Source organism: Vanessa atalanta, chromosome 21, assembly GCF_905147765.1.
Source record: "Vanessa atalanta chromosome 21, ilVanAtal1.2, whole genome shotgun sequence".
NCBI classification, from domain to species: domain Eukaryota; kingdom Metazoa; phylum Arthropoda; class Insecta; order Lepidoptera; family Nymphalidae; genus Vanessa; species Vanessa atalanta.
Genome location: NC_061891.1, coordinates 8,591,143 through 8,616,238, shown reverse-complemented (window position 1 = coordinate 8,616,238; position 25,096 = coordinate 8,591,143). Strand labels below are relative to the sequence as shown.

The window sequence follows — 25,096 nt, the reverse complement described above, 5'->3', positions numbered from 1 at the left end:
TATATATAATAAAAATAAATGTTAACCACGGCGCAGTTGAGCAGTATCGTACTTATTCTTGTCTTATATTTCACTAGTTGTCGCGCGTGGCTCCGCTCGTGTTTCAGGGGTTGATTGTCATGCAAATGTCTATGCCAATAGCCTTTGCTCTTCCTTGGAGCTTGCTTCATACCAAAATTCATCCAAATAGGTTCAGTGGTTCGACCGATAGAGCAACAAGAGCAATAAAAAGACAGACAGAGTTACTTTCGCATTTATAATATTTGTATACATAGTATAAATAAGTCTTTATCCGAATGAACTACTTACTCCGTAAGAACTCATTTATGTAATATACGTGAAATATTACCGTTACAGTCAATGTCGTATAGTAACACTTTTTGACATTTCACGATCGTGTTCAGCGTCAAATTATGAATTTATTCTTAGAGAATAGTTCTACAGTTCTTCGAGCGAACGAATACAAAAAAGTAACAAATATCTAGACCGAAAGTTTCGCACTAATAATGGAGGGCTTATACCTTCGCTTTAACCGTGTTGGTGTTTGAAAAAAAAAGTTTTGTTCGCGTTTTTATCGGACTATGTAGTAAAACTTTTTTAAATTAATTTTAATTAGATAACTTTTATGTAATTTCGTTTCTAGTTTAGACTCTATTAATACACTAGAAAATTGCTTTTATTTTCATTATATTTATAATCAATATATTTAAAAAAAGAAAAATAAACTCGGTGGTAGTGTTTTGGGGATGCCCGTCTGGGTAGGTACCACCCACGCATCAGCTATTCTACCGCCAAACAGTAATAATTATTAGTTGGCGCTTTGGCGAAATACAATTGTTAATATTTCTTACAGCGTCAATATCTATGGGGGGTGGTGACCACTAACCATCAAGTGCTTCCATTCGTCCGCTTACTAATACCAGAATAATAAAAAAAAAATATAAGACTTGCAACGAGTAAACTTTTGTCGATATACTAATACTGGAGTTCGCCCATTGGCCGAAATTCGACCCTCTGGTTTATGTCCTATCTTCCGTAGCGGCGCCAGACAGTCAATCAGGAAAAAGAAGATTATGCTCACTAACTAGTTATGCTACTCTGAAATCCTTCCTTCATATATAAGATATACTTTAATATAATAGCAACCGGATAAAATGTAAACCTACTAATTTTGCATTATTAACATTTATTACTTGTTAATATATTATAATGGAGCTGATGTTCCTTAACTTAAATAAAAAAGTAACGCCAAACAAACTTTAATAATTAAATTAATAGCCCACAATGTTTCTCTGCTGGGCTAAGACCTCCTCTACCTTTTTGAAGATAAATTACATTGAAATTAAACACTTGCAGGATTCTCGCGATGTTTTCCTTCACCGCCGAACACGAGATGAATTATAAACACAAATTAAGCATATGAAGAATGAAAATTCAGTGGACTTTGCCTGGGCTTGAATCCGCAATCATCGGTTAAGATATATGCGTTCTAACCATTGGGTAGAGCTCTGAGCTCTCAATTTAATAATTAAATTTATATTTAAAATTTGTAACCAGTCATTGTGTCTGTTGAAAAAATTGTCTGTGCTTTCCGCCTTCATACGAGTGAAATCCATACACACTTTACATTTCCAACTCTTATTGGTTAGAAATGTTATAATATATTATAGCAAAGTTAAAGTAAGTATCAGACTGTAAATGTTCCAAGTCTGGATTAAAGACTCGTTTAAGGAGAAGGTTAGGAGCTCGTTACACCACGCTACTCAATACGGTTTGGTGGAATACACCAGAAAGACATAATAGAAAGATTTTAATTCAACGTAGGCAAGTTTTCCTACGATGTTTTTCTTCATCCCCGCACACATTATATGATTGTAATAAAATTAAGCATATGGAAATTTGAGGTGGTGGTGGTGCTGCTTGCTTGGGTTTGAACCCTCAATGCGGGTGTTTTAATCACTGGGCCATCTCCGGTCTCATTATTTAATATAGATTAGGCAAAGTCATATATTTTTATATTAATAAATATCAAAACGAACTTAAATGAAATTAACTAAATTTTATACGGACTCTCTAGTGCATACAATTGCATATAGTGTCGCCGCACACTGCCCGAACAAGTAAATCGATAATCTGCTGGGGAAATACGGAAATGTGTAATTTTGTTAAATTACTAGAAATATGACATACTTTGTAAGGCCGTACTGGGAATTATTACTATAATATATAATAATAATAATACAATGTATTTCGACTAACATTTACTTTAAAATCATATTTTAATGAAATTTTCCAAGTCAATGGATATTAGGTAGAATATGACTGCTATAAAAATTTAATTTAAATGAAATTTAAAAGTTTTTTCAATGGAGTCATATAGTATGATTTCGCGTGTTTGTGCAGTGACTAGAACACGTGAAACTTAACCAAGATTGCTCTTTCAAATCCGGCAAACACCACTTTTGTTTATAAGCATCTCGTGTTTGTTGGAGAAGCGTGGTTGAATAAGCATCAACATTTCTCCTCAAACAAGAGGCTAGTTGAGATACTTTCTTGTTCTAAATACCTTATTAACAAAGTTCGGGTTTGGACAAATAAAAATGGATTGTTTGTATAAGTTGGTATTTGTACAAATATAAGTCAAGTTTAAATTTGGCTTGAATATTATTATATTTTTGTATCAATAAATTGTTCGACTAACAATCTATACTAATATCATAAATGTCTGTTACCTCTGTTAACTGTCTGTTACCTTTTCACGCTTTTACCGTTGATGCGATTTAGATGCAATTTGGTGCGGAGATACTTTGTGTCCCAGGACGGACAAGGTAAAATGGGGGGGGGGAGGGGATTTATAGATATTTAAGGAAAAAATTCAAAAGTATAATTTAGTTTAGAAAATTAATTATCGTTGCAGATAATGTCGCTTTTATAAACGTATATAACAAACGTCACTATAGAATATAGCAAATAATTATAATGCATACCTCGTTTTAACTTGAAGTATAAATAAAACAAATACATTTTCCAATAACTCTACTTTCCGTAGATTCACATTGAATTCAACACTGTTACATGACGGTTCAAAAGTGCTCTTATGAGCCTACTTGGATAAAGAGTATTTAGATTTTGACATTATTCTGTCTGTCTGTTATTTGGAATTATTATGGAACAAAAAAAAATGAAAGTCAGTATATACCATTAGATATTTATTAAGGCTTTTTCATTGAATAAATTTACAAAATCACAATTTAATAAATACAGAATAAATGGAACAATATTTTTAGTGAATTCGCCAACACATAATAAACTTAGAAGATAAAATTTGATAAGCCTAGTAAATTATTTTATACAACTAAAATTATCTATAAAAATAATATAATATCCTTATATTTATACTCACAATTACATACATACATGTAAATACCCTAACACTAGATGTGAACGTGACGTTACATTATATAGGCATACCTAAATCATTTATTAGTGTAGACCACAGACTAAATATAATTCAATATATTTAATAAATAATACAAAATATTGCAAGATGGCGGATAATTTACAGTGACGTCATAAAGCTGACGTACAGAATATAATTGAAACACTCAAATTAACCAAAACGTTTAATTTTTATTATACATCCGTAAAATAATAATAATAATATTTACCGCAGAGTATAAACGATGAAAAGTAGGTTAGTAATAACATGTATGTTTATTAATATATTTATTTAGTCTGTGGTCTAATCAAATAGTAAATAGACTCTGTTAACTAGATCTTTATTGCACTAGAGTTACGATTTTAAGATAAAATCTATAAATAATAATAATCGACAAATTTTAGTGCGGAATTAGTGAACGCGCACATCAATATTTTAATATTTAATTAACATACGTTTATTTTAACACCAAACACTAGTCTAGTAACTTCATTGTGATGTTTAAAAACTACTAATTTCAGCGTTAAGTCATATTGTCAATAATATTTCAAAAAAATCATGCCAATAATAGTTCTGTTTCTAAACTTATTTAATACACACAGTATTGATCTCAATTTAAAAAGACATCGCAGAGGAAAGTTTTAATTCTATCGAATTCGTTTAGAAATCAGCACACATATCTATATTATAATTAAAAAAATGTCTTTATTTGTGTTTTTTTTTTAAGAATTTTATTCTATGTGAATTGCTGGACGTGTAGCTCGGAAATGTTAATAGTTTTTTTTAAGCTGACTTTTTACATTGGACTGGATTGTCACAAGTGTTCTTCTTCGAAATGTTTGATACATATATAGCACATACATTTTGTAAGCGAATACATCAAAGTATTTACAAAATATTTATAATGACACCCAGTTATACCAAGATTTACAAAATCAAAATATATATAAATATTCAATTATTTACTGTTAAAAGTCTATTTACTAAATTCTAGACACGATGTGTGTTTATCGACGGTAAAATTACTTACGAGGCGAAAGGCGTCGCTACAAAAAATTCGTTAATCTGAAGTGAACGGTAACTGATATACAATAACGATTCGTTAAATACAGGAACCGGTTATTCGTTAAGCAAAATATTATTATAAACTTGGACGCATGTTTGTTAAATTACGATAAAATATTCTACAACATTCATCGAAATTACGATTTAATTAATAATTGAATGACCTCTAGAAGATGTAAACATTGGCATAACTGAATCTGAATTTTAAGCTTTATAATTACATCTAAACTAAATATAGCCAAAGAAATATTACAATTCAATTTCAATTTCGGAAATGATAATCCATGTCTTTAATAATCTAATTAAATACTGAACGCTCATTGGTCGCTTATGGCGTGACCGGCTGTAACCGACCAATGACAATTCAGATTAAACTGAATCTATAATATATACCAATGACAGTAAGAGTAAGAAAACCTTATATATTCCATACGATTTGTTAGCTGGTCTCTAATATGTCCCACACAATTACTGTGTGGTTGTGTGATCAATGATGTAATATCAATTCAAGGTCAAATTTATTTGTTTACCCTAACTCGTCCTGCCATTGGAATCGACATTTCGGAAATCGACCGAGAAGTGTTTTGAATGTATCATTAATTCTTATATAATAAAATCAAACATAACATTCAGATTTTCAGAAAATTTCTAGTCTAAAAAAGCTGAGATCGCTTCATACTGAAATTAATTCACATGTAAAAATGTATAAACACAACTACGAGTTTACGATTCGAATGGACCTGTCTCCATGTTAATAACATAGTAACTAGCAACGTATTTAATCTTTAGCACATGTTTTGTAATAAAGAACAAAACTTATATGTAGTTATTTTCATAAACACCAGTCTTGTATCAGACGATTGACAAGGAAAAGCACCCCCATTTATATATATATATATAAAATATCAATCAATTGATATTATTTCAGTGATTCTATAATCATTTTAATACATAGTTATGAAGTATGTTATTTATAAAAAAACATTTGAAAATCATATTTTCGTATTTTTTTTTTGTAATTTAATTAAAAAATGTTTCCTAAACGAGGTAGTACATACCTTAATATTTTTGGAATATGTTAGAATTTCATATTTAGGTCTAAAGGTCATCGACCTGTATTATCATATATTTTGTTAAACGAGGTCACGTGCTGAGTCTTCATAACAAACATTGAAATTGTAACTTTAGTACATATTTATCAGAAACATCTGCAGAAAGGAAAATTTGGATACATGTATGGAATATTATTTAAAAATCAACTTTATAGACTACGGAGGAGGATTCAAATTTGCAAAGCTAAAATAATCTTTCAACATTACCAGAACATGCTTGCAAATTTCAACCAATGTGATTATTAAAAAAAAAAATAATGTTATCAGTCCGTCCTAATAGATTATAAGTCTTAGTACAAGTCTAAAGCATATATTGAAAAATCAGAACACGTTTATTTCGATCTCTATTAAACAATCCATACGATCAAATTTTGCATGTACAGAAAGCGAGATGAGATTTTTAACCTTATGCTTATACGTATAACATTTAAAGTTCCATAACATCGAACTTACATCTAACATTTAGATACGCTGAGATGTAGTTATACGAAATTTACTATCCCTACCAGAGACAATTTACAAAAAGACAACAGTCCCATACATTCCTATAAGTGACTCAATTTCTTAATTATCAAAGAAAACAATAATAATGTTTCATTCAGATTATAAAACAAAAGGCAAATGGAGAGCTCAGAAAAATATGGGGAAGTAACAAAAGCGAATACAACATTCAAAGCGAATACAAATCGCCAGTAGTGTGTAGTAATTAGCCATTTGTTAATACGTCATTGATTCATAATCAAAGTGACATAACTTTGAACGTATCAACAATAGGATACGTCGTTTCACACTATCAGGAATTCGTATTCGCTTTTGATATCGTATTTGCTTTTGTTGCTCCACTGTGACGTTACGCGCGCTCCATCATTATATTTTTATTTCTACATTTTTCATACATTAATTTCCACAATAATATCCAATTACATACACTAAGTAACAACGTATAATAATAATTCATGTCTTTATTTGTTTTAATCGAATCGTACTTTTAATGAGCAATTATAATTAAAACAAGGATAATATTATGTTGAACGCAATCTTTGAGCTAGACTCATTTGACAGGAATGGGTATATTGTCTTTGGTCCGTCTATTAGATTAAGACAATAGACAATAGTCGTGAGGCGTAGGGCGTCTTACATATAATGATAATTTTGTTTGATAAAATAGGTACGAGAACTTACAATTTGATCACTTTATGGTAAGTGGTCACCGCCCATAGACACAAATCTGTAAGAAATATTAATCATTCCTTTCTTGCCAATTCGCCACTAACCTTGGGAACTAAAATGTCCTTAGTGTCTATGGTTGCACTGGTTCATATCCGATGAAAAATAGTATTCTTTTTAAATACTAAACCGCATTCAAGCAACATATAGGCTTTTTGAACGTGTAGGATTTAATAGTATCTTTTACACTCCAAATATTTTAGGTCGTATTGATGTTATGGATACCAGATGTATGGTGAGCCAGATGCATCACATGTTCCCAAGTCCCGTCACTTTAAGTTTTATTAAATACTTCTAGGTTTATAAATGGACGGCCCATAGAGAATATAACTCATAAACATACATCATAGTTTTAGTCATTATCAAGTCCTCAATAGGATTACCGAAATGTTGATTCAATTAATATAATGACTAGCGTCTGACACACAGGCTCGGTCTAGTTCAGCCGCTTGTACTCATAGACAAAGTACGTACAAATTGTAATATTATTCATAAGTTGTGATACATGTATGTACATTATTTAGTTTTGGTTTCTAATAAATAAATAAGATTTGATTGTTCTGTGAACGAATTTAGAAACACAACATCGTATATATTAAAATATATCTTGTGTAACAATGATCGTTACTTGGTGGTAGGGTTTTGTGTAAGCCCATCTGGGTAGGTACTATCCACTCATCATATATTCGACCGCCAAGTAGCAATACTTGGCATAAATGTGTTCCGGTTTAAAGGGTGAGTGAGCTGGTGTAACTGCAAGCACAAGGGACAGAACATCTTAGCTCCCAAAGTTGGTGCCTCATTGACGATGTACGGAATGGTTAATATTTCCTACAGCGCTAATGTCAATGGAGGGTGGTGACCACTTACCATTAGGTGGCCCATTTGCCAGTTCACCTGTATAATAAAAAAAGAAAGTTAGAAATATATAATAGATCTATTCATTCCTATCAAATAAGCCTAACGATCGTGCATCAGAATCAAAATCAATTCATTTCCAAATGGAAAAGCGTTTGTGCTAAATTTTGTTTCACTTTTGCGATAACGCGCCTAGGATCTTGCTTACGGTGCAATTTTTTGGCAAATAATAATAACTTAATCGTTTACAGAAATCACCTCCAGCTACTCACGTAGCGTATCGGTCGTGCGTGCCAATCGAAAAGATTACAAACATGCCTCAATAGAAGAAGAGGAGCCGCTCCTGAGCGGTGCCGGACAGCAGCCGCCAGCCGCGCTTGATGTTCAGGTACTGGATGACGGCGCGCACGCAGATCAGGATACCTGCGAGGTGCATTGCATTTTTAGAACAGGGTTACCAACCTTCAAAATAAAATAAAAATGTTGACACTAGAGCATTGACCTACAATATTTTTATATTTAAATTCTAAATACTTCTAAAGGTTACAAATTCAATTTATCTAAATTTCTTATTTTCGAAATGCAAATAAACAAGTTCATAATTATAGATTCTCACCGAAAGCCATAATGAGCCACCAGAGCCAGGAGTTCTCGTGCGAGGCGAGCTCGGTCGAGTGCTTGACGATGAGCGTCCACTTGGCGAGCGACAGGCCGAAGCCGGCCAGCGCGCCGTAGCGACTCGCCACGGTGTGGCAGAAACACATCAGCAGCAGGAAGCCGATCCAGTTGAACAGGAACGCGACTGGTGACCACAAAGTTTAATGCACACCTCGAACGCGAAGCGGTGGGGCTCCATTGGTCAAATTATAATTAGAATATAGAGTAGAGCTTTGTGGAAACCGGTCTGGGTAGGTCCCAACCACTCATCGGATATTCTATCGCTACGCAGCAAAACATTGCATTGTTGTTGTGAGTGAGCAAGTGTAACTTCAGGGACAAGGGACATACAAGTAGTAATAGCTTTAGTTCCCAAGAACCTTGAGGAGAAATGATCAAAGTTTCCTAAGGCAGCAATGTCTATGAGCGGTGGTGACCACTTACCATCAGGTGGCCTATTTATCCGTCTGCCCATCTTTTACATAAACAGTCCATTTTTAAGGTCAAGGCCCCTGTCTTTTTGAGAAGAATATTTTAGAGTTTATTCCAGCGTTATCATCCAACCCATTTTGGTTTCCTCAAGACATTTTCCTTCGAGCAAGGGACAAATGAAAACACAAATTAAGTACATGAAATGAATTCAATTGTGCTTGCCTAGGTTTGAACCTGCAAGTCATCGTTTAAGAATGACGTATTCTAACCAATGGCCCACATTGGGTCCCTAGATTTAAATCGCACATTAAGCCTGTCATTACAAATCAACTAGTCAAACTTTCGATCTTTAATTATTAATGGGCGAATCGTTATGAGGGTCGAGGTGAGACGTGTGAGCACGTTCCAAATGTCATCTATATATAATATTTTGGTTTAGAAAATATTCAGACGTGCAAACTGACCATCTGACGGTAAGCGGTCACCTAAAGGATTTAGAAGAGAAAAGACAAATAAAAAAAAACTTTGATATTGAATTGACGCAAAATCTTGAATAAATCGTTTTGAATATCGACGTTTTTATCGCAACTTTGGAAGTAAAATTAAAGTGGATATCTGTAGTTAAGTGGCGTACAGCGTTTTATTATAGAATGTATATATATTAATCGAGAACCGTTTGTAGTGGACCATCCACTGATGAGTGATACATAGCTGAGCTATTTTATTTATTTATTTAATTATAATTAATCTACGGTTATATTTTGATTTCTCATTGTAAAAAAGTACTATATTTCAATCTCATAATACTTTTCATGGATTAGGAATGTTTTTTTGAGTTCTTTGATCTTCGTGTGATTCTGAATTTCTCAGCTGTTCTGAATGGTATTCCAGTTTGCCAATAATCAAGTCCTCTCTGTTACGGATAGTCCTTTTTTCACGGATTGCCCTATACGATACCTCAAATCTAAGATAGTTTCATAAAACATGTTTTTATCAGGTAGTTCTTCTACATAAATTATAGAATATAGATATAGATAGATAGACTATATCATATATCACGGTACAAGGAACAGTAACTATTTTATTAGCATTTTTTAGCGTTAGCAGCCCGTAAATGTCCCACTGCTGGGCTAAAGGCCTCATGTCCCTTTGAGGAGAAGGTTTGGAGCATATTCCACCACGCTGCTCCAATGCGGGTTGGCGGAATACACATGTGGCAGGATTTTGTTGAAATTAGACACATGCAGGTTTCCTCACGATGTTTTCCTTCACCGCCGAGCACGAGATGAATTATAAACACAAATTAAGCACATGAAAATTCAGTGGTGTCTGTCTGGGTTTGAACCCGAAATCATCGGTTAAGATGCACGCGTTCTAACCACTGGGCCATCTCGGCTCTGTACTGATCATCTGATCTGGCCGTGATCGTCTAGTGGTTAGGACCCTACGTTGTGTAACTATTTAATAATACAAAACTAATATTAGTTTTTCCAGGGACTAGAATGTCTAGAAAGTTTTGACTATTATTAATAATATATAATGTAAATATATCTGTCATGTCTGAGTGTATCAATGTATCTTCGCAACTTTTTGGCGCGATGCCATATAACAATCTATGCGTAGTGTATTAAATATTATGATGACATTTTTATTCGTTTCGTACAGAAATAAAAATAAGCAATGCATGGTATAAACTTTTTTGTAAAATAATTTCTGTCAGTTTGTTTTCATAGCTTATTTTTCGTATGAAATCTCAAGAATTAAAAAAAAAATGTTCAACCGTAGATGTACGGTCTAAATAGATTCCAATCAGGAAGCAAATCTGAAAGAGTTCAGTTATAGTAGATGCTAATGTAACACTGACATCAATAAAAATCAGACTGAAAATCACGTTAATTATACGAAATTGATGCAATTGAGCACTCGAATTTTAACTTCGATGTGTCTATGTATATTATATATGTATATAATATACGGTTAATGTATACATATATAGTTACGAATATAATCAACTAACTTAAACTAAATCAAAATATAGGGTGAGATATAAATAATGTATTGTTATATTAATGACTAGCCCGCCCCGGCTTCGCACGGGTGCAATGTGGCTTATCCCTAATAGACATATACTATCGCGGACTTTTTTGAAGACCGATTGAAGTTATACAATACTGTAGTACATTAGTTTGATCTATCTCGTAGGGTTCAGCCCACGTTTGCAATTTAAGCGCAAAAAATGTTTTTATTTACGACTTCACATTAGAAACCTGTAGAGGTTTACGTATAACCTTCCTCTCGAATTACTCTATCAATAAAAAAAAACCACATCAAAATCCGTTGCGTAGTTTTTAAGATATAAGCCTACCTACGGACAGACAGCGGGAAGCGACTTCGTTTCATAGTATGTGGTGATGCGCGTATCGAACGAGGTACGTACCGAAGAACGACGTGAGGAACATGATGTCGGTGCCGAGCAGGCTGTTCTCGGGGTCCAGCGCGTCGGCCGCGCCCTCGGGCGGCTCCACCGTCACGAACGCCGCGATGGTCGGGTGGCTCGCCGGCGGGATCTGCCGCGGACACGCCCCTAGCGTTAGCTTTTGGGATCGTCGCTGGACCCGGGACGGGTTGGACGATTCCACGACACCAAACCGGTATCGAGTGATTGCTGTTGTAGAATCACCCTTCAGCTACGGTCTAGTTACGTCAAGTCTGTTTTAGCGATGTGCCATTGGGTGTTAAAGGAAAGAATCAGCTTGTATGTGGCACTCGCTTCAATGAGGGTAGATTGGTATTTCATATTTGCTTCCTCACTATGATTTCCTACACCACCAAAACGTAATGAATCATACACAAATCAAACTAATGAAAATTTAGGGATTGAAATCTTCAGTTAAGATTCACTTCTAAGTACTGAACTATGTCACCTCTCACTGAGTATGCTAACAGAAGTGACAAATTATATGTGCAGATATATATTAATAATAATCATCCGATAATAATATAACATATGAACTAAATACAGCCCGGTGCCCGGTATATAAAGAAATAAAAATGAATAAACCTGATGAAGTCCCTCTCCTTCCATTTGCTTCTCACGCTGCACCTCTTCATATGTAGGCAGCTTGGAGTTAGCCGCCACATCATATGGTGGGGGAGCAGAGAAGTCTGCCTGCGGTGGTGGTATATCGTGGATATTATCTGTAACAACATTAATATTACATTTAATCTCTATATATTAACACGTAAAGCAATAACTTCTTCCCCTTTTTTATCAAAAAGACGCGAATGGAGGTGTATGAAATTCGGCACTTTTAAAGTTTATGTGGAGAGGGAGTACAGAAAGCTAATATTGTTATAAAATATGTATTAGGAATACATTATAATAATAAAAAGATACATTACACACACTACGATCCGTTTAACACATACACGTTTATCAATACATAATATTTAATATGAAACATTCATTGTATACGTATATACTGCAAATGACAATACACGTCATGTCAAAAATGATAATCGATGACATTTTTTTTTTTACAATATAATTGTTTTATTGTAACGACAAGGTATCATCCGATTGAGCCTCATTTTACTCACGTATCTTTCAAATCTACGCATCTTATATTTTATTTGCTTAGAATTACAGTCGAATTCCGACCAATGGTCGACCACTATGCAACAATATATATGTAAATGATCACTATTCGCAAAGCCTCCTCTTATTAAATAAATTTAGATTATACCAAGCATTACTGGTGAGAAACTCAGTATTTACTCTTTTCCTCTAACTAAATACATAGTCAACTATATAAAATTAATTGTATATGTCCTGTATACAAATTTAATATACATTAGAATGTTATGTAATGATTAAATCTGTGATGTTATAGTTCTGCTAGTGACTACAATTTCCTATATATTTTCTTAATCATATTAATTTTATTTCATTTTTAGAAGGACTAATCAAATATATTATTGGCCTGCTTCCTTTAAGAACCTAGATTATATAATTTACATTATGGGTTGCCTGTCTGTCGAGAAACTATATCATGTTTCTTGTTAATATTGGATAAAGTCAAAATACAACCGAGTGCAACAAAGTCATCCCACCTGACTTCAGCCACATTAATCAATTTTAGTTGTTATCAAGGAAAAGTCGTCCAGTAGATATTTTAGAGCACTAGTGGATGTATAAATGATGACTCTCTTAAGTGTTGCCATTTCTCACTCTTCAAATAAAATAATTCACAAAGACTTATTTTTTACTGTATACATATGCAATTGCATATATGTCACCCAATGTTAAGTGGTCACCACTGCGTCACCATCGACACAGTAATTATTAAACATTCCTTACAATGCCGATCCTTTACAAGACAGGGTACTAAGACAGAACTAACAGCTTTATGTACTTCCCAACTGACTGAGAATTTTGCATCATAAATACCCAATAACTTTTTATTGACCAAAGGTTGCAGCCAAGATTCTTGAGTCTGCAGGCTTAGAAGCTAGTCACTAGACAAGCAAGAACTCCAAGTTGGTTAGCAATGATTATTCTATGGAGTTACATAGTAATTTTATTGAATATTAAAACTAGTAAATCTTAATGAGTACCATAAACTTAAGTAAACTAACTAATCTATATATCTTTTTGTATATTATAATTATATATGAGTAAAGTCATATATAATTATAACATACAAAAAGCTATATGTTAAAAAATAATAGCACTACCATTGAAACAATCATTGGTATTCCCGTAACAATTAGTGATTAAAAAAAATACCTATTAAAAGCTAAAATGATATATCACCACTTAGCCATCACAGATAATAAAACATGTTGACGTCAATGGTTTCTTAACACATTAATAACACTGTCATTGTTACGAGAGACAATACAGCTGAATTTATTTTCAATTAAATTATTTTTGTTAACACCCAATCAAGCGCTAGAACAATAGCTGTATACACTATGACTAATCTTGCAAAATAAACGACTTATCAATGATATGAGGATAAAAAAATTAAAACATACATATGAATCATAATTTTCTCTTCTTTTTCATTGTAATTTTTTTTTTTATGAACAATTATTCTGTATTGGAAATAATGTGTATTTGTCCTATTAGAATCACTTGCGCTGTTTATGGGTTTATCCAAGGTTTTTAATACCTTTTTAAGTAATATTAATAGGGAAAATGTAGAGTCAAGTAATAATATATATACTTGTCAATAAATTACGTATGTTAGTACTATATTCAACGTATTACAAACAACTTTTTTTAATTGCATTGTGACTTACTGATATCAATAAACGGTGGAGGCATGTTATTGTCCATTGATGAGGGCAATATGACCCGAAGGTGCGCCGTAGGACATAAATTTTCAACTCGAGCCTGGCTCTGCAATGAAAATACAACTTTCACACATCAAGATATACGAAAGCAATTATATAAATAAACAATTAAACTCTGTCACATACCATTTTTTTATTGTACACAAATATTTTCTCAATTGTGTGTCTCAAAAATATTTTTAAGGCTTTGAATGATATCTTGGATACTAGTCACTGTACATTAGGTTAACGCACATTATTCAAGGTCTTTCTAATATGTTATCAGAGCAATCACACTAGAAATTGCAACGTACAATCCCACCTCTAACTTCGACCAACAAATAAATCATAGAAATTAGAATAGTCAATAGACGACAGACCGTGAACGTCAGACGACAGACAAAATTAGATTCACAGATAATAATTATGCATGTCTTTCATATTTTTTTTTACTTTTTTGGTATGCTTGTATCATTTCTATATATTTGTAATTATTTAATTAAATATATGCAAATAATTAATATATTTTTGATATCATCAAAACTATGTACTTTGTAAAAGTATTGCCATTTAAATAGATTATAAATATCCGATCTCTACTGAAGATGAAAATTAAATAATTTAAGGAATACGTATTTTTTATTATTACGCACAACATATTTTTTGTTTTGTAGTTTATTTATAATATTTCACATAATTACAAAAAGCAAGCATGGTTCATATTTTATGAGTAGCAACTCATCTATTTATATCATTGGCATTATATGTAATGTCAGAAGTCACAGTCAGACACTTTGGTCAGACACTTCAGACAGAACTCTGTTGAACAAAAATGAAATCGTTCAATTTATTTTAGTCGTGTACCAAGTTGATTTTTAAATAAAATTAAAATATTTATATTTATTTAATACCCGGCCTCTTCTATCCAACATGAAAAGTGCATTAATGGTGGCTGAAAAGCCATCGTTAGCCCAAAATCTTGCCAATATACTTAGTAATGGCAAATGCAACACCAATAAAGGTTTGTTTTCATATAAGAGTTCTGCTTGTTTTTATGATATATTTCTAATTTTTTAATAATTTTTAGGTTCAAACTCAGCCTGTGCGATACACGAATGGAATGGCACATTTAAGAATGAACCGGTCCGATTTAAAATGACGTCTGTTTGTGGACATGTAATGACTTTAGATTTCACCGGTAAATATAACAACTGGGACAAAGTTGATCCCATTGAACTGTTCAGCTGTCCAACAGAAAAGAAGGAAGCAATGCCCCGTCTTAGGATACCTGCGTTTTTAGCCCAGGAAGCAAGAGGTTGTGACTTTCTTATTTTGTGGTTAGATTGTGATAAAGAAGGTGAAAATATCTGTTTTGAAGTAAGTATATGACATAGAAAGCAACATATTTGTTAAATATATTTTTTTTATAAAAAAGATAGGCAGATGAGCAAATGGGCTATGTGATGGTAAATAGTCACCACGGCCTGTAGACATTATGGTTGTTAGAAGTTTTAAACATTTCTTACAATCACCAATGCGAGACTAACTTTGGTAACAAAGTTGTTATGTCCCTTGTACTTGGTATATATTTATACTGGTTACCTCCACCCTCAAACCTAAACATAATAATACTAAGTATTGCTGTGATACATAATGCTTAGAAAACTTATCTTTTGTTTTCAGGTCATGTCCTGTGTCCAGCCATACATGAAGGGTGATGTTTTTTCTCCTCAAGTGACATATCGAGCACGTTTCTCTGCTATTACAGATAAAGATATAAAAGCAGCCATGTTGAATCTCGTTAGGCCTAATGAAAATGAGTCACGCAGTGTGGATGCACGGCAAGAACTAGATTTACGTATTGGTTGTGCATTTACACGATTTCAGACAAAGTACTTTCAAGGTAAGTACTGTAGTTGTGCTAAACATTGGGACTCTCGGATAAAGTGTGTACATTATCACTTACAACTAAATACTCTTAAAAGAGATATTTATTTATTTTGAAATCACATTTTGATACTTTTATTTATTCCTTAGTCTGTGAAATTTCTACTAAATGTGGTTTAAGGTTCATTGTGACTGCTACGGCCCAGTGGATCTCTATATCAAATCACTAAATACTTTGAATATTGCATCCAAACAAGCAAATATCTGCTTTATATACTATCATAGATATATATTTTATATAAGCATATTTTCATATAAATTTTATTGTTTACTTGCAGGCAGATATGGTGATCTTGATGCATCTCTTATATCTTATGGTCCATGCCAAACACCCACTCTCGGTTTTTGTGTCCAACGTCATGACGAAATTCAGACTTTCAAACCAGAAACCTATTGGGTTTTACGAGTGACAGCTTCGACGAGTGAGGGTCGTGAATTGCCATTGGAATGGAAAAGAGTTAGGAGTTTTGAGAAGGATATTGCCAATATGTTCCTCGCTGGTATTAAGGAAATAAAAGAGGCTACGTAAGTGTGATAAACAGTAATTTTTTTTAATTTACAGATAAACTTAGTGTTTTTATATATCTTATTATGTTGTGTTCTTAAGTTTTAAATATTAGTATAGATTAGAAGTTATTTTTAATTTATTGATTACTGGTCAATATTTTTTATACAATAGCGTCATAAACGTCCAAGCCAAAGAGAAGGTGAAGCCTCGGCCTACAGCCCTCAATACAGTGGAGTTAATGAGAGTGGCCAGCGCTGGACTGGGCATGGGGCCACACCATGCTATGCAGGTATTTATTAGAACACAGCCTGTCTGAACAATGTCTTGCACATTGTATGAAAGACTAACCAGATTTTTGTCGCTATGCGCGTGTCTGACGCCGTCTTTTCACGGATTTTGCTGTGGGGATGATATTGATAAAAATCTACACTCAAAATATGTTTTAACTCGGATTGAGTCGGATTGACTCTATTCTAATAGGAATAACACTAGGAACAGCAATGATACTCCGCCAACTTCAAGAAACTACTAATGCTTACGAGGCGTAAGTCAGCACTACCATTGGATTTCTTCTTATAAATTTGAAAACTACTAAAAAGAGTATCTTACTCTCCCGAATAAACGAGCCATTAAAAAAAAGTAAATGGTAATCAAATAATTCTAGTATTCGTAAGCAATACAAATTGTTTTGTGAATAAAGTTGTTGGGCTTTAATATATAGCTATTATTTAATATTGTTTGTAAATCACATAAGAAACAATATATTTTCATAGTGAATTTATATTTTAACATAACATTTTCTTTTTTCAGATTGCAGAACGTCTCTATACTCAAGGTTATATCTCATATCCCAGAACTGAAACGACAAGTTATCCAGAAAACTATGACCTAATGTAAGTTTATCAAGAAAATATCAATTTTACGGGTAGCCAAGACTGTAAAATTGGTGGCTCTCACCCGTTATATTCTCTATAAAATATAGATATATTTATATATATTTGGCGATTACAGGGGTACGCTTCGTCAGCAACAGAACTCGTCTAAATGGGGTACAGAAGTTCGCGCAATTATCGCAAACGGTATTAGCAAACCCAAGAAAGGTCACGACGCAGGCGACCATCCTCCCATCACACCCATGAAACCAGCTAGTAAGCTTTTATTATTGCTTAGTTTAGGAAGAGTGAGAAAATGATACCGCCCCCCCCCCCCCGCCCCCCCCTTAATGTTAAGTGGTCGAAATCAATTCTTTAATAACTCATTCGAAGCACCGTCATCAAATTAAAACGGAATAATGCGATAAATGGTAGACCTTTAATTACCCGATTTCAATTGTTGGGACACTCACCCAGAGACTAGCACAGCGTATGCACAAAATCCTACCTTTCGTTTTGTATTATTTTTTTTTTTATAATCAAGTCAGATCTTGTCAATTGCAAAAATTTGCATGCCAACCAACAGTGTGGTGATGGAGAACTAATCAAAAGCATTTCGAAGTAGAGTTGCACAATTTTTTTTTTATGAGAGTTAAATTTATTTAGAAATTACATTTCGACCTTGTTCGGTCAGGTATTGTGACAATGTTTCTTTCTTTTTCTTTTCAGCGGAGTCTGAGCTAGAGGGCGATATGTGGCGTATCTACGACTACGTGACGCGTCACTTCATAGCGACACTGTCAAGGGACTGCAAGTATTTATCAACAGTAATAACATTCCAAGTGGGCTCTGAAACGTTCACGTACACAGGGAATACGCTCGTGGATGCTGGGTACACGGAGATTATGCACTGGCAGGTGGGTACAGACTCGTGGGAGGTTTCAAAGCCGTACTTCCAAATTTTCTAACTGATAATGTTTCCAGGCCTTCGGCAAAGACGAGTTCGTGCCCGTCCTCGCCGTGGACGACGTCCTCCGCGCTCACGACCACCGCCTCGTGGAGTGCCAGACCTCCCCGCCGGACTACCTCACCGAGTCGGAGGTACCGTCCAAGTCATATGTAATACTCAGTAGTTCGGATGGATTGAAACTATTTAATAATAATGTTTCAGGTAATCACTCTGATGGAGAAGCACGGGATCGGCACCGACGCCTCTATCCCGGTGCACATCAACAACATCTGCCAGCGGAACTACGTCAACGTCGGTAGCGGTAGGAGGCTCGTGCCCACCAGCCTGGGAGTGGTGCTGGTCCACGGTTACCAGAAGGTGGGAATCCAAATATAAATTATACTTTAGAAGATGTGACGTAGATGATTGGGAATGTTGGTATAACCCAAAATCAAAACGTAAAGATTTATATTACGCTGTTTTAGTTCTGTTGCCCTCACGCATTTATAATATCTTAAATAATAATATCCTGTTCCAATTTTATTTATTAGTTAAATATAAATTGTGTACATATTATTAATAATTTCTGTAATATTACTAATTCCAATTAAGTATGCAAACATACAACATGTAATATGTAATCATACAATGTAATATAGAAATATAATTCTATTTAAATACTACATATATTAATAAAACGAAAAAAAAGTTTAACTCAAAATGAATGACAAAAAAATATAGTATATTCGCTTTCATACTAAACACATTAAAAAACCGTATACACGATTAAATTTTATGAATGTTCATATCATCAATCATAATTCATAATTCTGTACGCCATAACAACGAAACGTACGTCGGGCAGATCGACCCGGAGCTGGTCCTGCCGACCATGCGCTCGGCCGTGGAGGAGCAGCTCAACCTGATAGCCGTGGGCCGCGCCGACTTCCACGCCGTGCTGGCGCACACGGCCGAGATATTCCGGCGCAAGTTCCAGTACTTCGTGCGGTCCATCGAGGCCATGGACCAGCTGTTCGAGGTCAGCTTCTCGTCGCTGAAGTCGAGCGGCAAGGCGCTGTCGCGCTGCGGCAAGTGCCGGCGCTACATGCGCTACGTGGCGGCCAAGCCGGCGCGCCTGCACTGCTCGCACTGCGACGACACGTACGCGCTGCCGCAGCACGGCTCCGTGCGCATCTACCGCGAGCTCAAGTGCCCGCTCGACGACTTCGAGCTGCTCAGCTGGTCGGCCGGCAGCCGCGGCCGCAGCTTCCCGCTCTGCCCCTACTGCTACAACCACCCGCCCTTCAGGTGCGGCCCTCTCGCTTGCGCAGGCGCGAAGCTTGGTGGCGTCTGTCGTTGATAAAAATATTCCGGTTCGCAGGGACATGAAGAAGGGATTCGGATGCAATTCCTGTACCCACCCCACGTGCCCCTACGGCGTTAACTCTACAGGGGTGTCCGGGTGTGTCGAATGTGATGGAGTGTTAGTCCTCGATCCTTCCGCTCCGAAGTGGAAGCTCGCTTGTAATCGGTGAGTATTTATGGTTAGGTAATGGGGTCTTCATTTTTGATTACTTTAACATACATACATATGTACAATAATAATAATTACATAACTTTTTATCGACCTGGGGTTTAAAAGTAGGGTCTCGATATTGGCGGCCTTATATCTAACCTATGCTATAAAATGAGGGACTTATGCCTGCATTATTAACTATATTTAGCAATGTCGTCTAACAATTACTGTGGAGGTGGCTAGAAACATCGTCTCCCACCACACTCGCCAAGGCTAGCTCCAAAGTGACGATTTCCATTTCTTTCCGGGACTTGGATAATAAATTTAAGCGGTACATAATAAGTAACGGGAGGCACGGTGTCCGCAGCTGCGACGTGATCATCAACATCTTCGAGGAGGCGTCCCGCGTGTCGGTGTGCGAGAGCGCGTGCGGCTCGTGCGGCGCGCAGCTCGTCAGCGTGGAGTACCGCGCCGAGCGCACGCGCCTGCCCGCCGCGCTCACCGACATGACGGCCTGCCTCTACTGCGAGCCCAGCTTCAGCGCGCTCGTGAGTCCCGCGCACGCGCACGCGCACGCGCACACGCGCACTCCAATGCACGGGCGCGTGCACGCTTGCTGACGTGTACCGAACTTACGTACGCAGGTGGAGAAGCACCGCGCGGTGTCGTCGCGCGGCGGCGGCGCGCGCGGGCGCGGCGGGCGCGCGCGCGGCAAGCACCGCAACAAGCAGCCCAAGGACAAGATGGCGCAGCTCGCCGCCTACTTCGTGTGAGCCCCCGCGCCCTACCCCACTCGCTTCTACCGTATCGATGGCATCGATGGAGTCGTATGGGCGGATCGGTGCTGAGCGGGTAAACTCTAATTTTATAATAAATTCGACGAACTGAAATCTGTCCTCGATCTAACATTGTGCACTTCGATGTACGAGCACGTATTAATATATTGTTTTAGGATTTAAACCGCGATATTTTCTTTTGCCCCATCTTTCGACAGAGTTGAGTTACAGATGTCGTGGTCACGAGTTTACCGTCCGGATAAATTACAAAAGTACTTGATCGCGCCCGAATCTCGTACAAAATTCAGAATGCGTAATATAATATCCGAACGCCAATGATTACTACGTGATATGATTTTGATGCACTTTACGCTTTCAATGTTATCAAGTGGATAAGTCACTTCCTGAAATCTCACTTCATAACAGCTCAACATTTAAGCGAGTATATACAGAAACAAAAAAAATACAATAAACACCTTAGCTGAAATGGCAAGCAAATGGTTCTTTACTAACTAAAAACGAATAAGAATTTTAATAAAAATCAAGTGTGGGATGAGTGCGTCGCGATGTCACATAGCATTTATCTGATTCGGCCCTAAGTGTATTATATATTTAACACCGTACTTTAATTTAATAATACTTTTAAAAAGTAATATTGTATATTACTCGATATGATAGTATGATATTGTGTTATTTTTTTTAGTACTTTGTGAAATTAATAAAAAAATACTAATTATTATGATGTTTTATTTTGAAAAACCAGCACTTCGATTTTGTTAGGTTATCTCGGCTCAAATATATATTTATATTAGGTACCTTTTTTAATTACTTACGGTAATTCGAATACTTTTTTGCTAAATGTTACAAAATATCCCTATTGTAAGTAATATCACTCAGTGGTTTTGTAGGCAATCCGAATGAGGAATAAAGATTAATAAACAAAGTTGCCTTTGAATTGACGTGTCCTTATTGGTTGAGATATAAAATAATCTATAGAATTTATTATGGATTGGACGATATATTAACCATCAACGTTTTGTTGCATAATACTGCAGAGATAATATGTACTTTTGTATAGAATGTGAATGTAAAGTTTGTTTATTTTCTCCATTTACTTTGTCATTGAAATAGGCTGTAGATTTGGCTCTATAGTATTACGTCACAATCAAAATATTCTTTATTCAAGTAAGCTCAAAAAAGAACTCTTTGGAATGGTCAGTGTATTAAATATAAAGCTACCGTTTCGGAAAGTAGATCCTACCGAGAAGAACCAGCAAAAAAAACTCGCGTTACTCTTTACCAACATTTTAATTCCAGAGTAATGAGTCTGTCATTAAAGTTCAATAAAATTTACATATATCTTAAACAACAAATACAAAGACGAAGCTTTTATATCTTCAATAAAATCTTTTATTAAGTAATATGCCTTATCAATGTTTTTTTGACATGAACTTTAAATTTTTTCATAGGGCAAGATAATAAGAGTTAAAATAACGTGTGAAATGGGTTTAATTAAACAAAATTATAATTTAAGTCTTCATTTTATTGTGAAGGTTGTCACCTAATATAATGTATAGGTACAATACGTTATAAGCTTACAATTTATTACTGTATAGGTATCGTTACATATTTCGTTTTTAAGTAGTTCAAACAGTTTCTATGTAAAAACCTAACCGGTAACACTGGTTGGAAAAAGACATAAATTTACAATAATAATATAACTTTATTTATTATCTGTGCGACGAAAGAAGCGCTTAAATTAAAAAAAAATCCTGCCACATAAATTGATGTTCGATTTTACATTCTTAATTTAAATTATAAATTCATAGTTTGTATTATTAAAAGTAAAAAAGTCTTAAATAAAAATAAGTATATTCGGAATGTTGAATCAGTTTCGCTATTATTTTAACCATATATCACAGACAAGCCAATATGAAATGCTTTAGCAAACGTTTATTTAATTACATAGTCAAATATGTACAAAATATAGAAACACTTGTTTTGTGATTACTTTTAGGCAGCATATTTTAATTCAAATTATAAAAATCTTCGGGCGGAAAAAATACTAACTACAATTTCGTATTGTATAAGAAACACGGAATTGTATATTCGATTTAGTTTATATTTAAATAATATTCAAGCAATGTAGAGATTATTATTTCATCCAAGGAGTTTTTATTTATTATTTTATATAGTAAATCAGATTGCAAACATCGTATAAATTAATATAGAAGATGTTTAAATTAAGCAATTAATCGAATTTTATCGGTTTTTGTTTATCAATTTGGTCACTTGGGAGATTATTAGGTATGATAAAAGTAGACATTATATTTAACTACGTGCATTTTATCTTTTTTTTTATTATTTATATTTTTTTAATTATCTGTGAAAACTAATATCACTGACTGAAAAAATAGAATCGTTTAAAAAAATACATTTTGCAAAATTAAATCGATACACTGGAACGTTATGATATGCGTCACTTTTAATAAAAATACTTTAAGCGATCAGGCGCAAGTATCATACAAAATTATTTTACATAATTTGCTTTGTAAGTAATGGACTTATATTCTATCTGACAAGTTCAACGAGCGATATAATTTCATACGAAAAAAAATTACCTCAAGAACATTCCACGAAACGAGCTCCCAAAGGAAATTACCCTTGTGCACTAATTGGTCTATGCATGTGATTCTCATTGGGCCAATAATTACTTAGGATCGTCTTACGTGCCGGATTTGTCTCTCATATAGTCGTGGCATTAGCAAACAGACAATAAGGATCGAGTATTATGTTCCGTAGGAGTTTGACTCGTGAAATGGACTATTAGCAAAACGTTTTGATTCTGTCTCGTTACGTATAGTGTTTTGACAGCTCTTGACAGTTGTATCACTATGTTCAAAAACGGAAGGTTACTTCGTTTGAAATTATATCAGCTCAAAATCACTATCTTATATTATCCATAATAGTTCAAACATATAACGAACATATGTCATTTTATAAAGAATACAATAATGATTGTGCAATTTATATAATTTTTAGTATAATCTATGTTATCATTATTATTCTCTAGTTGCAAGTAACCCTAATGCGTTCTACTCCGTACATTTAATATATCCCTGCAGATTTATTGAGATTCATTTGTAAATACTTACGTCAGTTCAATATTAAATGTACAGTAATATGTTATTGTACTATACTAACGTTAATTGTAATCTCACTGTTTTTGATAACATAATTAATCTCTAATAGCTTTATATACTTACACAGCGATTATTTACATTACCAAGAATTCTTAAGATCATTGTATGTGAATAATTACGACTAAAATTCGAACATTGTTAAATGTCGGTAATATTAGAGTCGAGTTAAACAGTTAAGCAAATTAGATTAGTGTAACTACCTTTACTATCTTTTAACATCAGTATAACGACGGTATCTATTATTACCGACTAAACGAGTTATGAATTTTAGTCGTAATTAGATATAGTATTTATCACGTGACCCTTATTGTTCTTCGTAGACGAGTCTAGAGATAAACTGTTAGCTGATTTGTAATACTCTTAACTATTAATTTAGCTATCTAAAAATTTATTGAAAATGAAACTATGTAATTCGTTTTTTTAGTTTATCGTTCGTGTTGAAAACAATTTAAGTAACGATAAAATAATGCAAGAAAAAGTTTGTTTAGGAATCAAATTAATTAATAAAAGATGTTATTAACTAGATACACAAATGTTTTGAGTATTTGTACTCTCAAGTATTATATAATTAGGCTGAAAATTATCTAATGCGCTAATTTGACTAAATTCTAATTTCAATAAATGGTCCGATATTTGGATGAACTAAACAGGTTGAGGTGCAGGCTCGAAACAATATGGACCCGTACCTACATTTATAAATTGAATTACATCGAGGCCAGCTCTTTCGTCTTTTTAATACTGAAAATAATTATAAATAATCCAATTTGTATTATCGATTTATACCATAACCCAGAGACCAAAGAGCGAATTAAAAAGCAATTTAGAGAGATATGTTATTTAAAAATCTAAATTAATTTAAACATGTTATTGTCATAGAATAATTTACAATGTTGAATTAATCAGTGACTAGATCGTGATTAAAAGTAATCTTGGTCTCGGACGATGGTATAAATCGTTTTGATAAGTAACAAAGGTACAGTAAAATTACAATATATCTGTAAGTATACGTGAATGGTAGATTATATTAAATAAGCTATGGATAGCTTATATTATATTGAGCCACTGAAGTATATATTATATTTACTATTTAAAGCTCTTAGTTTTCATTTTTATGCGAAATATATTATCGCATCGAATACCAAAGGCCCTCGAAGAGAATTTTGCCTTAGTTTTGGACAATTCTCTGGAGCGGGCG

The 25,096-nt window shown here is 34.4% G+C and overlaps 2 protein-coding genes across 2 annotated transcripts; one reads left to right on the top strand and one right to left on the bottom strand.

Moving 5' to 3' along the window:
* Positions 1-7,682: 7,682 nt before the first annotated feature.
* On the bottom strand, positions 7,683-14,351 carry LOC125072318 (NEDD4 family-interacting protein 1). The gene is made up of 6 exons (XM_047682903.1): positions 14,278-14,351; positions 14,098-14,197; positions 11,852-11,988; positions 11,228-11,357; positions 8,318-8,503; positions 7,683-8,124 (listed from the first exon to the last, which is right to left on the bottom strand). The coding sequence occupies exons 1-6, from the start codon at positions 14,278-14,280 to the stop codon at positions 8,021-8,023; spliced, it is 660 nt and encodes a 219-aa protein (XP_047538859.1). The 5' UTR covers positions 14,281-14,351; the 3' UTR covers positions 7,683-8,020.
* A 584-nt stretch (positions 14,352-14,935) lies between these two features.
* LOC125072276 (DNA topoisomerase 3-beta-1) lies at positions 14,936-21,345 on the top strand. Its single transcript, XM_047682833.1, has 14 exons — positions 14,936-15,151; positions 15,218-15,507; positions 15,814-16,033; positions 16,356-16,602; positions 16,757-16,874; positions 17,396-17,478; positions 17,597-17,733; positions 18,187-18,374; positions 18,442-18,558; positions 18,629-18,784; positions 19,272-19,714; positions 19,788-19,937; positions 20,290-20,470; positions 20,567-21,345. The coding sequence occupies exons 1-14, from the start codon at positions 15,061-15,063 to the stop codon at positions 20,693-20,695; spliced, it is 2,550 nt and encodes an 849-aa protein (XP_047538789.1). The 5' UTR covers positions 14,936-15,060; the 3' UTR covers positions 20,696-21,345.
* Positions 21,346-25,096: the final 3,751 nt, after the last annotated feature.

Coding starts and splice junctions, on each gene's coding strand:
- LOC125072276 (XM_047682833.1), top strand. CDS start 15,061: ATGAAAAGTGCATTAATGGTGGCTGAAAAGCCATCGTTAGCCCAAAAT. Junction 16,603..16,756: donor AAGGAAATAAAAGAGGCTAC/GTAAGTGTGATA, acceptor TTTATACAATAG/CGTCATAAACGTCCAAGCCA. Junction 19,938..20,289: donor TGGAAGCTCGCTTGTAATCG/GTGAGTATTTAT, acceptor CGGTGTCCGCAG/CTGCGACGTGATCATCAACA.
- LOC125072318 (XM_047682903.1), bottom strand. Junction 11,989..14,097: donor TCCACCGTTTATTGATATCA/GTAAGTCACAAT, acceptor ATGTTGTTACAG/ATAATATCCACGATATACCA. Junction 8,504..11,227: donor GTTCCTCACGTCGTTCTTCG/GTACGTACCTCG, acceptor TGTGGTCACCAG/TCGCGTTCCTGTTCAACTGG.